The sequence below is a fragment of the Centropristis striata genome, chromosome 21 (genome assembly GCF_030273125.1).
Source record: "Centropristis striata isolate RG_2023a ecotype Rhode Island chromosome 21, C.striata_1.0, whole genome shotgun sequence".
In the NCBI taxonomy this organism is placed as follows: Eukaryota; Metazoa; Chordata; class Actinopteri; order Perciformes; family Serranidae; genus Centropristis; species Centropristis striata.
Window position 1 is genome coordinate 18739940 of NC_081537.1, and position 14523 is coordinate 18754462.

Below are 14523 nucleotides of genomic sequence, written 5' to 3' on the forward strand. Positions count from 1 at the left end.
CTTGGGCAGCGCTTCTCCCTCTGACAGCTAACTGTGCTAAAGTGTTTTGACCCGGCCAGACTACAAAGAGGTGACGCAGCTTCTTTGTTAAGGATTCTTTCAATGCTTCTGCTCTCTCTATCAAAACACATTAGTGTGTCTTTGTACAATATTGGCATTGCAATCAATTGGGTTTCAGTATTCTGTTAGGGCTCCGGGGTGCCCTGGAATGTCACTTTGTTCGAAGAAGGCGCTGTATGTATATTAATTGGGGGTCAGTAGAGGTGTCACACTCTCATCTTTTTACTTTTCAACAATGTCAGGCCCTCGGTGAGGTAGAAAGGTGAGACAGAGGGTGCTCTCTCCTCGTTTACCTCAATCACGTCTTTTCTGTCACAGGACGGAGGAGCTGTAGCTGCCAAACGAGAAATCTTTACTACTAGACCAACCTCTTTTCTCTTGCCTTCGATTAACGTCTTCCTCTTGCAAATGCTAGGGAATAGAGTCCCCTTATAATCCCTCAGTTTACTTTAAATTGTCCCTTATTTTTTGCTTTATTTTAACTCTTGCAGGAAATGTCTTTTCACCCTTTTTATTTGTTTTACCTTTGTCAATCCTGTATTTTATTACACTTTATGCACGTTTATGTGAAGCACTTCGGTGCGGCTCAGCCGTCTGTAAATTCGCTATAGAAATAAATTTGACTTGACTTGACCTAACTTGCTTGCTTGTGGCGGGCTGCACAGCTGTATCACCTGTCAGACCGACTGGTACAACATTAAGATATGTAAATAATTTAACATAAGCCATTATTCGTGGTATTCCTTTTAAATCTTCAGTTATACGTATGGATCAATTTGTCACTGTGGAAGGCAACTCAGCTGGTGGTTACAGCTACACGTGTCCGACTGAGATAGTTAACAAAAATTCACTTGATGTCATGATCAAGTTGTTTAGAGCGAGAACAACATTTATTCCTCATGTGTCACAAGCAGCTAAATCCACAGAATCCACTTGCTGGATATTTTAAACTAAACAGGACAGTATTGAAATTGTGTGACTGCACAGCTAGTTGAGGCTGCCTTCCCAGTTTCTACACTAAAGTTCTTACAAAGCAAAATGCACAAAGGTGCACTCTCTTAAAGTGATGGTACACAATTTCTAAACAATAAACAAAATAGCCTGTTCCAGTATTAAAAAAGCATATTCTTAACATTTATAAAGTTAAATATATCTAATTATGTACTTATTCAATGTAAAGTTAATAATCTAATTTTTAATATTCTATCTCAAAAATGCACAAAGAAAATTATAGAATTAGAAAATTCTAACAAATCATAGGCTTATCTATGTCTCAAACAGTTTGTTATGACCACTTCGACTACTTACTTGTGTTACTGTTCTCTTCTTGGATTACCAGCAGTATATAGCATCTAGACTTGCTTTATAATCAAAAATAGATATGGAAATCTCACATTTTAATAATACGGGACCTTTTATCTCATTCAAGGTGTAGCCTTTTATAGGGCATTCATTAAAATACTTGGAAAATTTCAACCCAACCAAGTGTTATTGGAGGATATTACTTACGAAGACTTTTGTGACTTTTTTCAAAATGTTACTTTTTTATGCTGCAAACCAAGGTCAATTGAGTTGATATAATTATTATAATCAGGTCAGGTGCCATGGTGTCAGTATCTGTGACATAGCCTGCTCTTTGCTGATTAGCTGGGAGCAATCCATATGGTTTTATGACCTCACAGTGGAAATGGGGATCTCATTCTCAAGTTCCCAAATATGGTTCTTTGCACGACACATGATAAAGTGGATAACACGGCAGGGTAGTTCGACTTTGCATGCAACTTGAATTTTATCTGTCTGATCAGCCATGCAGCTACATGGCGTGGTTGAGGGCAGAGACTTTGATGGATCTGCTTCAAAACAGACCCACTATATTGCAGTTATTTCCTACCGCAAGCCAGCAGTAAAAATCCATCTGATTACATCTCAGCATGCAATGGTGCTGCTAAAGCATGCAATACCTCACTAGTGGAAGAACGGTCAGAAGTGGCTCCCCTAGGGCTGTTATCTCCTCTATATTCTTGATCTTAAAACAATTTCAGGCTTCATCTTGCTCTCTTTTCTTATCCATGGTCCAATCGGTTTTCAAAGAACTGAATCAATTACTCTAGTTTCATGCCACCATTTTCACAGAACTGGTTTCACTTTGTGCCTCTCTGACTGCTGTTTCCAGTTAGTTTCTCCATCATTCACTACCTGTCGCTCCCTCTCCGTCCTTTCCACTTGACTATTTGTCCTCTCTGTGACCTGGCCCGCGTGGCAGGCGGGAAGACGGGGCTCCAAGCTGCCGCGGAGATTGGTTCATGACCTAGACATGGCAGAGCTGATCAGCTTATACGGCCTCATTCGCAATAGCTAGACAAAAAGTCGGGACGGGAGATTTTGCAAATCTTTGTTTTATATAAGGGCTCTTGACACGCCAAGCCAACCTCAAAGAGCTAGTACCAACAAAGATTGTCTGATCAAACACTTCTTGTGTCTTCTGTCCTCTGTCAAATACACATCGCAGAAGACAGGCCATAGCTGACAGCCTGAGTGGAAATAACTCTCTAATGTGTATTTGGATTGAACATCACAGAAAGACAAAACAAACTTACTGTGGTCAGGGCGCACACAGAGAGACGGAGGCTTCATTTTCTGCTCAGGACGCCATTAGTCAACTTTATCTTTACATAGAAAATATTTGTCTATTGTTATATTATTGTTTGAAAGTTGTGTAGCACCTTTGAACTAGCAGCCTGTCTTTTAGCATCTCCATACAGTGCTTAAAAAGATCACCGGTTTGTGCCACAGCTGTCCTAAATTAACAGCATTAGTAATTGCCAAAATCATTTTTTATGTTTCTATAATGGTTAATACAGCAGTATGTAGAAGTTCTTTAACCAAAATTATATTTTTAATGCTAAAATAGAATTATTATTGTTATCCATTAATTTTCCAATTTACTGTTTTCCCAAAAAATAAGTAAAATATACAGTAAAGCACATTATTATTTCTTGATTAAGATGTCAAATTATAGTTATTTACTTACATTCCTGAACAGGATGTGGTTGAATGTTATGTTTGATTTTAGTTTGTTATTTGCCAAATAAATAAAAATAACATTTTAGTTCTAAACAAGCTTTGAAATATTTCAGAAATATATATGTTTTCTCGTTTTCATGATCGGTGGTCTTATAAATACGACGGCGTATTAGGGTCAAGTATGGAAAAAAAATTTAATACGCACCCGAGGGAGGGGGGTAATATTTTGAAAAAAAAAGTTGCAAATTTATGAGATTAAAAGTGCCAAATCTGTGAGAAAAAAGTTGCAGATTTATGAGGGCAAGAAAGTGGCAAATCTACGTGAAAAAACGTAACAGATTTATGAGAAAAAAGTGTAAAATCTACAAGGATAAAAGTAACAGATTTATAAGAAAATAGTGTAAAATCTACGAGAAAAAAAAAAGTGGCAAATCTACAAGAGAAATGTAGCAGGTTTTGGAGAAAAAGAAAAGCATGTTTAACATTTAATCGTGTTTGTGTTCCAGGTACCAGGACATGAGAAGACAAATCGGCTTTGAAATCAGGGACATGTGGTACAATCTTGGTAAATAAACCAACTCCTTGTGTCAATACTGTTCAGTTTCACATGTATCAAAAAAGAAATTGCTTTATTTTCTGAATGAATAAGCCGATAAAGATCAATCAAACAAGCTCTGCATTAAAACGTCAGCACTTTACACATGTTAAAGCTTTTCTCGAGTCATGTTTATGATTATCTGCTGACTAAATACCCGTCTCTCAACTCAAACAGCAAAGAACAGCAGCTAAATATAGACAATCAAGTGCTAATTACTTTATGTTGTGTGATGAGAGACTGAAAATCCAATTCTCAATGGGGTGAAATCGGGGGGATTGCAGTGTTAGATTCGGGCACCTGTGCCTGTCTTAAAGTCTTCTCATTGCAACATACACCATCTGATCCCTTAATTAGCGCTTTCCACCAGATTAGATTGACTCATTCACAGGTTTTTAATGAGCCCCATGCTATTTTTTACCTGAGGTGTTTGGTTTGAAGTTATTTATCGCGCGTTTGTCATGGAAAAATATCTGATGAGAGACTTGATAAACACGCCAGAGCCAGATTTTCTATTTGTTTGGAACAGCTAATTTTAAATCTGTAGCACATTAAGGATTATTCATGCTCTGCTAGGATCAACATGTTGTACTTGAGATTGAAATTGAAGGCTGCAAATAGGTTGTGTTGAATCCAGTGCATTTATATGTAAATATCCTCTATTTTCTCTCTCTCTCTCTCAAAGGGCCCCACAAGATAAAATTCATTCCAGAGATGGTGGGTCCAATCCTGGAGATGACACTAGTTCCTGAGATCGAGCTGCGAAAGGCCACCATCCCCATCTTCTTTGACATGATGCAGTGCGAGTTCCACTTCACATGCAGCTTCCAGCGGGTGCGTCCTCTAAAAACATGACAGTGGGAAAAAAAGGACTGTAACAAAAAAATGTCTTCATATAAAGTAGCGGGAGATGATGTGGGAATCCGAAAGAGGAGTAAACACTAAAAGTTTCATAGCCACAAGCTTATTTGTAATTCTGCAAATCTCATTTTGTTGTGCTCCGATTATCAACAGCCACGGTAAGTGGAACTTGATGTTACAGTGCAGAATTAAACCTTTCTGCATGAGGAAATCCGTTTGGCTACAGCTGTTCAGCCATAAGATGTCGCAGGCAGTTTCCAGCTTTGTGATGTTTATGTGGGCGCCTCAAAGTATGTGACGCTTATTGTGCCTGAATCAAATAGTAAAGCAGCACAATGGCTTCGTGTCTCTGCTGGCTGTTGAAGTCCTGTGTAAGGGAGTCGTAGTTAAAGCAACATCCCTCACTCAAGGGAAGGCAGAGCTGCTAATTAGGCCAATGTGTCACTCAGGATCTGGCTTATTGGAGGTGAATGTCACTTTTCATTCTTTTCCTGAGTGAAATGTGATCAATTTCACATTGGCATGACCCCTTTTTTCAGTAAGCCAGTAAAATACCTTTTGCCTTGTGTGTTGTAAATCCAGGGCTTAACAGAGAGCAGCGTTTATATCATTTCTTACGTGGCTGCACCCTGCTCTCCTGTTCTGTATTTGTGCCCGGCCAACAAATAAAGAAGTCAGTGGAAATTGGTTTGTTTCAGGACAATGAAACCTGTTTTTGATAAAGCTGCTACATACAAATATCCGAGAAATAGGTTCCATGCATCACTGTCAAGAGCTCAAAGCAGCGACGGAGCAAAAGTAAAGCAGATGTGGCTCATGATGCAGCCTTTTTGTGTGTTCTAAGCTGATTTATTCAGATAATAATAAGACAAGAGAATAATGAAGAGAAAACAGCAGCTCGGAAAACCAGCTGGGCTGCAGGAGAGGGGCGATTAAAGTGGATGCACAGATCCCCTCAGCCAAGCCTTGATGCAGAGAGAGAGCAAGAGTGAGACAGGGAGATGGCGTTAATGAATTGAAAAATTAGCTACACTGATTATTTACGCCTGCTCTGTCTAATTGCAGTTTGAGAACGAGATCATCACCAAGCTGGATCACGAGGTGGAGGGGGGCCGCGGAGACGAGCAGTACAAAGTTCTCTTTCAGAAAATGTAAGTGCTGATTAATAGGCAGGATTACGCCTGAGCCTCTTACAAGTTAGGTAATGCTAATTGCAACATGGCACTCCTCAAAATAATCACAGTGTGCTGATGATCACACGGCTATCGCAGCTTGTCTCTGTGATATTTGCTTTCAGAACAGTTGGATGCTAACTCTGCTTTAATGTGCAGAAGAAGAAAAATGGAAGTTTCCCTTAAATCCTTAGTGGCAAAAGTCTGACATTTTAAACTGTCTGAGAAGCTCTTATACATGCTTCACATTTGTTTTCCTCTCTGCCCCTGGCTTTTCTTCCTACACACCAAACACCACTGCACCCACACACACACACACACCAGTTTACTGGAGCACTGCAGGAAGCACAAGTACTTGGCGAAGACGGGCGAGAACTTCGTCACTCTGGTGGTTCGTCTGCTGGAGAGGCTGCTCGACTACAGGACCATCATGCACGACGAGAACAAAGAGAACCGCATGAGCTGTACTGTCAATGTGCTCGTAAGATGGTTTCTTTTCTCCGTTTGTGAATGCACACACTCCCCTGTATGTATGACTGGGGGGTAACATGTCTTTTTAATCAACACTAGGGATGGGCATTTGGAAGAAACCTGCCAACTCAAGTATCTATAATGTTAACAATCAATTAATGGATTAATTGCTATGGGCATACGTGGGCAAAATAAAAGATATATAACAGACGCTTTTATTTTGAAAGGATGAAAAGAGACTTCCTGTCGATCGTAAAACTAACTCACGTGAGAATAAACTGTAAAGATAACGTCAAGGATTTGAATGTCCAATTATGTTTTAGCCCCGGACATGAGGTTAGTTTTCACAGTAATCGTCATTTTTAATTGTGTTTTGTGTTTAGATATGTTTTGGATAAAATTAAACCTAGTAATTCATGCTAGCAAGGTTTGCTACAGTAAGCTTATTTTGCTCAAATTAATACTCTTGTATTTCTGTGTGTTTTGTAATTGTTATTGCAACTTTCACTTTGCAAACTGTAGCTTTATCCAACTTAATACTCAGCTCATTGGCTTATTAACATAGGGCCGCAGAACTGAACGCTCGGCCGTGTTTCAGTTCAATGAGTACTGATACATTAATTTATTTATTTATTAATGTATTAATTATTCCCACCCCTAATCCACCCCTAGGTTTAGTTTTAGTTTGCTGTTGCTGTCAGTAAAGTGACCATAATGACATGCAACTCACAAGAAACATCTCACTGTACATTAGATGTGATGTTATCACAGAGCAACTCACCTGAAACACCCCCACCTCTGTGAAGTGACATTTCCTCTCGGAGCACTGAAATGTCAGTTATGTCTCACGTGACGTTTGGCATTGAAAAGACTTCAAGCCTCTGGCCTACATTCAGCATTTACCTGAGTCATGTTCCCCTCAGTGCTGTGCCAAGTTGTGTAAAATTTAAGTTTTTAGTTTCAGCCAGGGGAGGGGTGTGAGTGTGTTCCACTGTGAATTATTTTATTCTGAAGCCAACTTTACTTGTCTTTAGTAAATATTAAACATCTTCTAGCTGTAAGCTAGGACATTGTAATTTTTCAATTTTTTAGAAAATTGAGTTGTCACACTGCCAGAATATTGTTCTTTTAAACACACTGAAAATAATCCACAGTCCAGTGATTTCTAGTTTTTTTGTTTTGTTTTGTTTTTTTGCAGTGTCAGCATGACACAGTAAACCTTTGTAAACAGTTAAATGACATTGTTATCACTGGAAGCCTATCAAGTTTTTCAAATTTAATGATATGTGTCTTTCCTTCGTCTAGAACTTTTACAAGGAGATAGACAGAGAGGAGATGTACATCAGGTAAGTCACATCCAGCCTGGTGCATGTCAAAGGCGTAGTTAAAATTTTTTTGAAGTGGGGTTGTATGAGGTACTTATCATAGTGGGTGTATTACCTACAGTCGATGGTGATCAGTATGCTTCCAGTGTGGAGAAGCAGGCAGGACTATCGACATGGAAGCTAAACTTCTTATTGCTGTGGATGGGGGCAGCAGCAAAACATATTTTAACCTTAAAAAAAGTTCCACCGAAAACAAATCAATATCAGTTTAAAACGCTGTATTCAAATATTTTCACTGCTTTACCTTGCTGTCAGACAGCCATTTAGGAACAGAAGCCTTTATGCTCTTTTCAAAGCCACCAGACTCCACTGACAAAAACAGTAATTTTACCTCGCAGAACACAGGAGATGCAGGTCTATTATTGTCTTGATTGGTTCGTTTGTTGGTGTTATTGTGTGACTTTGGTGTTTTAAAGGGTTAAGTTCCGATTCCAACAACATAAACAACCTAATCGATCAAGGCAGCGGTAGACCAGCGATGCTTGTAATCTGCAAGGTTAAAGTATTGTTTTTGTCAAAGAGTCTGGTGGCTATGAAGAAAGCATAACCTATTCTCTTCCCCATAGGACAGGGCTATTTCAAAGCATGGTGTTGTGGTGGGAATATTCTAAATAAAGCATACAATTAAACTATATTATGATATAGTACTTACTATTATGATATTGATTTAAACGTTTGGCTGCTGCCCCCATCCACAGTGGTCCATTGCAGTAATGTAGATAATACACTGATTATGGATAAGTACACTTCAGAACATGCAAACTATCACTTTAAGCATATTTAAATTTCTTGACATTTAACCATTTCGAGGCATTTTACACACCACTTTACGTCCAGTACATAAGGATACTGGCTGCTATCACATTAAGTTAAATTTATTAAAAAAAACAATTTCCCTGCCAAAAACATATTGTTGTACATTTTGGCCCCTTTCTTCCCAGCTTTATTTCCCCAGAGGTCTTGAATGAAATATTTGATTTTGTTAAAAATACGTTTCCCTTTCCACAATCTCACCAGTCAGATTTTTCCATCTGTCTGTCAGGATTTATTTGAGGTAAAAAAGAGGCTGTCAAGACACATCAGTCTGGTGGAGTTAACTTTCTGTCTTTTGTTAAAGTGTGAGAGAGGCCCACCCAGACATGACCCATAAATCATTTCTTTTTCCTGCCAGGTACTTGTACAAGCTGTGTGACCTCCACAAAGAGTGCGACAACTACACCGAGGCTGCCTACACTCTGCTGCTACACGCCAAGCTGCTCAAGGTACACAGGCACAACATCAACAGCAAATAACTGTAGGAGCTCGTAAATACTTCAAACGGCCCCCAAATACACTGTTAATCTATTGTCAGGCACATGGCATTTAACCTCAGGCTTTAAACAAGTGTGTATCTGTGAATTTGAATGTGTACAGGATTTAGAGAGATAAGGCCACATCCCTTTAATCTCACCGTAGCATGAGATGGCTGCTAAGAGGACGGACTTGCTGAGCAGCATCTTTTCACCTTGCGTAGTCGATGCAAATCAAGGCCAGTATCTGATCCGTCCAGAGAAAAAAAAAAAAGCACTAAGATATAGTTTAAAGCAGAGGATAAAGCAGCCGCAGCCACCTGAGGTGCTTCGAGATAAAAGTGTACTTTTACTGTCCTCTTTGTCAGCTGGAAACGAAAAATTCTCCACAGTAAATCACATGGTTTAGGTGCAGGAGCCTTTGGTCTAAGGTGGGAGAGACGACAGGTTTCTACCACACTTTAAGTGCAATGATATCTTAAATTAGATGCATAAATATTTATGTTCTATCATGAAGCATTTCTTTTAAGATCACAGCTTTTTCTTTAATGTAGGCCTGCTCTAGGTCTCAAAAAGTTTTTATCTTTGACAAAAATACATCACATCCGCACACAGAGTTCCTCACACAAAGCTGCAGTGTCTATTCCCAGCCGGGGTTCGGTGTACCCTGAATTTGGAGTTGTTCCTCTCTGCCTTCTTTATCCAAAATGGTTGCACCCAACATCTCATCTGTATTTGCATAAATAGCTGGCTGCATGAGCCTTTGTACAGGTCCCGATAGGGGAGAGCAGGCTGTGACTGAATCACATTTTCCTCACTGAGCAGTCACAGTAGCATTTGCAGGAGTTGTTTTCGCTATTATTATTTTAATTCCGCTCATCTCTCAGCAGCTGTGGCGTTCCTGATCATACCTTCCGAGAGGGATTCACTATTATATTGTGGAAATTGGTTAATTTTGTTTCACCAGAGTCTGGATAAATCCTTTCTTCTCCAATAAGCCGTCCTGTGTAATCTTCGAAGTCACTGTGCTCCCTTTGTACTCAAACACAGGCCTGTGTAAACAAGCCTGAATGAGGATGAATGATGGAGGCATGATTCTGCATCCACCAGTATTTACAGACTAAAACTGGCTCCTGTAGTAATAATTAGTGCTCCAGTAAGGGTACCTGCAGCTGTATAATAATGGTTGATGAATTTACAGCCCTTTGTGTGTTGTCAGAGATGTATCAGCACTTTAGTTCTGCTCGATCAAACTCGCCCATGAGTAAACAGAGATGCTTTTTACCCTGTAAATGCTGCAGTCTAGCTGTAAAGGAATCAATAACCTGATCCAAAGCCTCCCAGCATCCCTCCTCATGCCAGAGCAACAATGTGCAGAGCAATTGCTTTTTCTCCCATCCCCAAACCCAGGGTATGCAAATTCCTCGGCTTTGCTATTCAAATGTGGCTTGTACAAGAAACTTGGTCCGATTTTACAGAGATTTTTAACTCTTCAGGTTACTCACAACACCACAGAATCCCAATTAAAACCGGCTGGTAATGAATCGGTCCTGGCACAGGATTATGCGTCCTCGACACAGAGGCCAATCAGATCGTCCATCTCCCCGTTAGCCAAGCTGCTCTAGCCTGTCAGAAAGCTCATTATTCTTCACGCTGGGTGAAGAAAAGACATGATGGAGCACACGGTCAGCACAAAAGGATACCTCGCAGTCTTTTTGTTTCTTTTTTTGCATCATGCTTTGTTGTCTGCCATCCTTTACAGAATCAAGCAGAATTTGTAATAAACGAGATTATGTTGCTGCACGACTCGATTGTATCTGATGTTTACTGTTAACACGAGCATAAATTGTGCTTCTCTGCTCTCACAGCTCAGTGGACTGGCTTCCAGTGGGCCAGTCCAGTCATTCTCAAAAATGTTGTGGTCTCTGCCTAAATGTGCGTATTTTGTCTTATTTATAATGTTTTTTAAATTTGTATATTATTTTACTGATGAGAGGAAAAATATTGGGAGTCTATGAGGGGCCATTCTGAACAAAAAAGAGGCATTTTTTGTGTATGTGAGAGGTAAAATTGTGAATGTGAAAGGTAAAACTGTGAATGTGAGAGGTAAAACTGTGAATGTGAGAGATAAGATTATAAAACGTGAGAGATAAAATTGTGAATGTGAGAGAAAATTGTGTATGTGAGAGGTAAAATTGTGTATGTGAGAGGGAAGATAATTTATGAAACAGTATATCTTTTGAAATGGCTATTTCTATTGTATATTGTTTCTTAATGGTTTGTCATTTAAAACAAAAACAAAAAAACGCTTTCCCAGAAAAAAGTTTGTGAAACACTGTGCCAGCATAGTGGAGCACTATTTTGGGTTGTGAGAATATGTGTACAAAATCCTTCAACAGCAAGCAGAGAGCCATACATTCCACTGAAGCTGTCTCTGAGCCATTCAATATGTATCGACACATGTTTCATTGCCCATGTCTCAAGTTTCCATCTTGCCCTGCCAGAGTGCAGGGCAGCTTTAAAAAGAATTATACCAATCACACCCGTTTGCATGAGCTATAAATCGCTCATTGATTTCTTGTCACCTATCCTCTTTTCCTCTGTATTGTATTGCCCGGCGTTGACCCTGATGCTAACTTCACCTCCACAGTGGTCGGACGAGCAGTGTGCAGCCCACCTGACCCAGAGAGACGGCTACCAGGCCACAACTCAAGGACAGCTTAAGGACCAGCTCTACCAGCAGATTATCAATTACTTTGACAAGGGCAAGGTAAGAGACACACATATATTCTGGGAAACGCATACGCAGGAGAGTGGTCATAATCATGATAAATCCTGGACTCTGAGAATGCTATTTTTAGATGCTGTCATCTCTGTTAAATACCTCTTCTGGCATGAGAAGGTGGGTTTTGAAGAAGAGCCGCTGAATGGAAGTTTCATATTCCTTTTTCACAGAACGGGGATTGTAAATAATCCTCTTCTTTTAGCTGATGCTCTTATGGACGAAGGCACATATCGTTCCGCACAAGTATTAATGTGGCTCTTTTGTGTTGTCCCCTACCTTCCCCGAAACCTTTTTTTTTCCGGCTCACTTTCTCCTTTCCTCCATACCACTTCAGTGAGGTACTTATAAACCATCTCTGTATGATACAGTCCTATTGTGAGGATAAGAGCAGAGTCTATATGTACCTCAGAAAATATTCCGCTTGTATGGGACTGTGCATTTCTTTTTTGCACTCTTCATATTTTTTTCCAGAGGAGGGTTGAATGTTTTTCAGCTTGAGCTAAGCTTGGATCGAGTCTGCGGGACTGCAGCCAGAGCTTCTCAGACATGGTGTCCCAAGGCTGTGCATGTGTCATCAATGTTGGGGTGCGGGCGCCACTCTTGGTGCTCTAGCCAACTGTCACTCAGCAAGATATGGCCAGCGAGACAACAAATTGAAAAAGCGTTGGCGAAACATTTGCACACAAACACAGGCAAAGTGATCAGGAAGCGTTACAGTGGCTGTAAGAACGCATCAACACTCCAGAGAGAGGGGGGGAAATCAACTGAGGACAGTTTCTAAGAGTGTCATCGGAGTCATCCAGAAAGAAGTCCCAGATGGTGTTGCCACCGCCACTCTCACTGATGGCAGGCTGATCTGAGTCGCAGCCTGGACTCGATCCACCTCCAGCCTGGCCCAGATCAGTTCAGCCCAATCGAGTCTGTCAGTAAGCCACTTAGAAGCCTTTCAACATGTTCGAGTGGCTCCCATCTATCTGTGACACCACTCCACTGCACTGGATGAGTCTCGAGGGGGAAATGCAGCACTAAAATAAAATTGCTTCTCACAAACAGGATGGCATATGATTTTTTTAGCCTTTCAGATCAAAGAAAAAGTAAAGCATATTGATATAATATCATTAATTGCCGTTAATTTGTTTTCTATTGCTTGTGAGAGACCATTTGTGTCATTCAGCTGCCTGAGAAAAGAAAATGCTTTATCTCAGCTTTAATCTTGATAATTACTTATGTAATTCTTTTTTTTGTTTGTGTGTATGCCCAATAGATGTGGGAGGAGGCAATCATTTTAGGAAAGGAACTGGCTGAGCAGTACGAGAATGAAATGTTTGACTTTGAGCAGCTCAGCGCTTCCTTGGTAAGTAATATTGGTTTTGTGATTTAATTTTAATTGTAAAAAAAGTTTTACACAGAGACAAAAAAAAGATTGTGATGTATTTATTTTTATTTATTTAACCCTCTTGTTATGTTCATTTATCAGAAACAGCAATTATCCAACAGTGTCAGAAACTAAAAAATCCCAATAAACATTGTTTATATTTAATTATTGACTCCATTAATAACCATTTCAATCAATATTTAGTGCAATGGTGTTCTTTACCTCTCACCTATCATGGTTCAATGAGGATAATTCACTTGTTTTTCTTTTTTTATGTATATTGGAAAGACCTACATTTAAGTTAGTTTTACATGATATTGATTTTTTTTTTTTTTTTTTTGCATTTTTTAAATTTTTTAATTTTATGAAAAAATACTTTTAACTATTTTTTAAAAATATTTATATGTATTTTTCATATTTTTATGTACATTGAAAAGACCGACATATCAAATACAATAGTTTTACTTGATATTGTTTTTTTTATTTTACATTTTAATTGTTTTTCTTTTTATTAAAAAATACTTTTAACTATTTATAAAAATATTTTTAATCTTTGAAAAGGGGCAGTTAGACCTGCGACATAATAGGAGGGTTAACCAGCAAAACCTAATACAATAAAAAATAAATTTTTCAAGAGACTGAAAACACAAAACATGTCATACGTTAGGAAGTCATTAAAAATGTGTTAATGTTTTCAACAACACTGAAACTCTCCATTGTGTCTCCCACCAGCGGAAGCAAGCCCAGTTCTACGAAAACATAGTGAAGGTCATCCGGCCTAAGCCAGACTACTTCGCTGTCGGCTACTACGGCATGGGCTTCCCCTCCTTCCTACGTGTGAGTACTCACATCAACATATATCCCCCGCAACTCTTAGCGCCCCGCACGTGGCTGATCGCGCAGCGTGGGCGAGCCGCTTGTCAAAATAGACGATCAATAGGTCTTTACTAGCGCTCGCTTAGCTCTCAGCCTCAGCCGTCAATATGTTTCACACGTCCCGCCCCCACAGGGTTTTGGTTGTTTTGGCGGGACTCCCTTGATCAACATCCCGCCCGGTCTGGTTTTCACTTAGGGTTCACTTACTCACACACAGAAAACAAACTGTGAATCACAAGCAGCTGTTGTTGCATGTGTGGGCTGTAGAGAAGATCCGTATAATGTGTTGGACGGAGGCCCTGCGGAGAGGGAAAAGTGGGTCTCTTGGAGGAAGACAGAGCTGTGAATTAAAAAATCTGTTTCTCTCCATTCTAGCCTGCTCCTGTTCATAGTCCAAACCTCCAACTTCTTTACTCTTTTTACTTCCTATGTGATATCCACTTGCTCTTAGCATGTACGCTAACTCACTTTTCTCCTCGATCAGTATGTCATAAATGCTGTCACAAGGCTACTTACTAGGTCAAACAGACGATCTCACATCACCCCCGTACTCAAATCTTCACTGGCTCCCTGTTACATATAGGATCCAGTTTAAGATTCTCACTCTACAGAGCATTGCTGGATCCGTCC

At 39.7% G+C, this 14523-nt stretch overlaps 1 protein-coding gene across 2 annotated transcripts in view; it reads left to right on the forward strand.

Moving 5' to 3' along the window:
- dock1 (dedicator of cytokinesis 1) overlaps positions 1-14523 on the forward strand; it is a 244084-nt gene that overhangs the window by 195144 nt on the left and 34417 nt on the right. For both annotated transcript variants that reach the window (XM_059325282.1, XM_059325284.1), the window contains exons 32-40: positions 3591-3649; positions 4365-4513; positions 5606-5691; positions 6037-6193; positions 7489-7529; positions 8740-8830; positions 11508-11627; positions 12907-12996; positions 13750-13854. In XM_059325282.1, coding sequence (XP_059181265.1) covers positions 3591-3649; positions 4365-4513; positions 5606-5691; positions 6037-6193; positions 7489-7529; positions 8740-8830; positions 11508-11627; positions 12907-12996; positions 13750-13854 — 898 coding nt within the window. The remainder of the gene's footprint in view (positions 1-3590; positions 3650-4364; positions 4514-5605; positions 5692-6036; positions 6194-7488; positions 7530-8739; positions 8831-11507; positions 11628-12906; positions 12997-13749; positions 13855-14523) is intronic.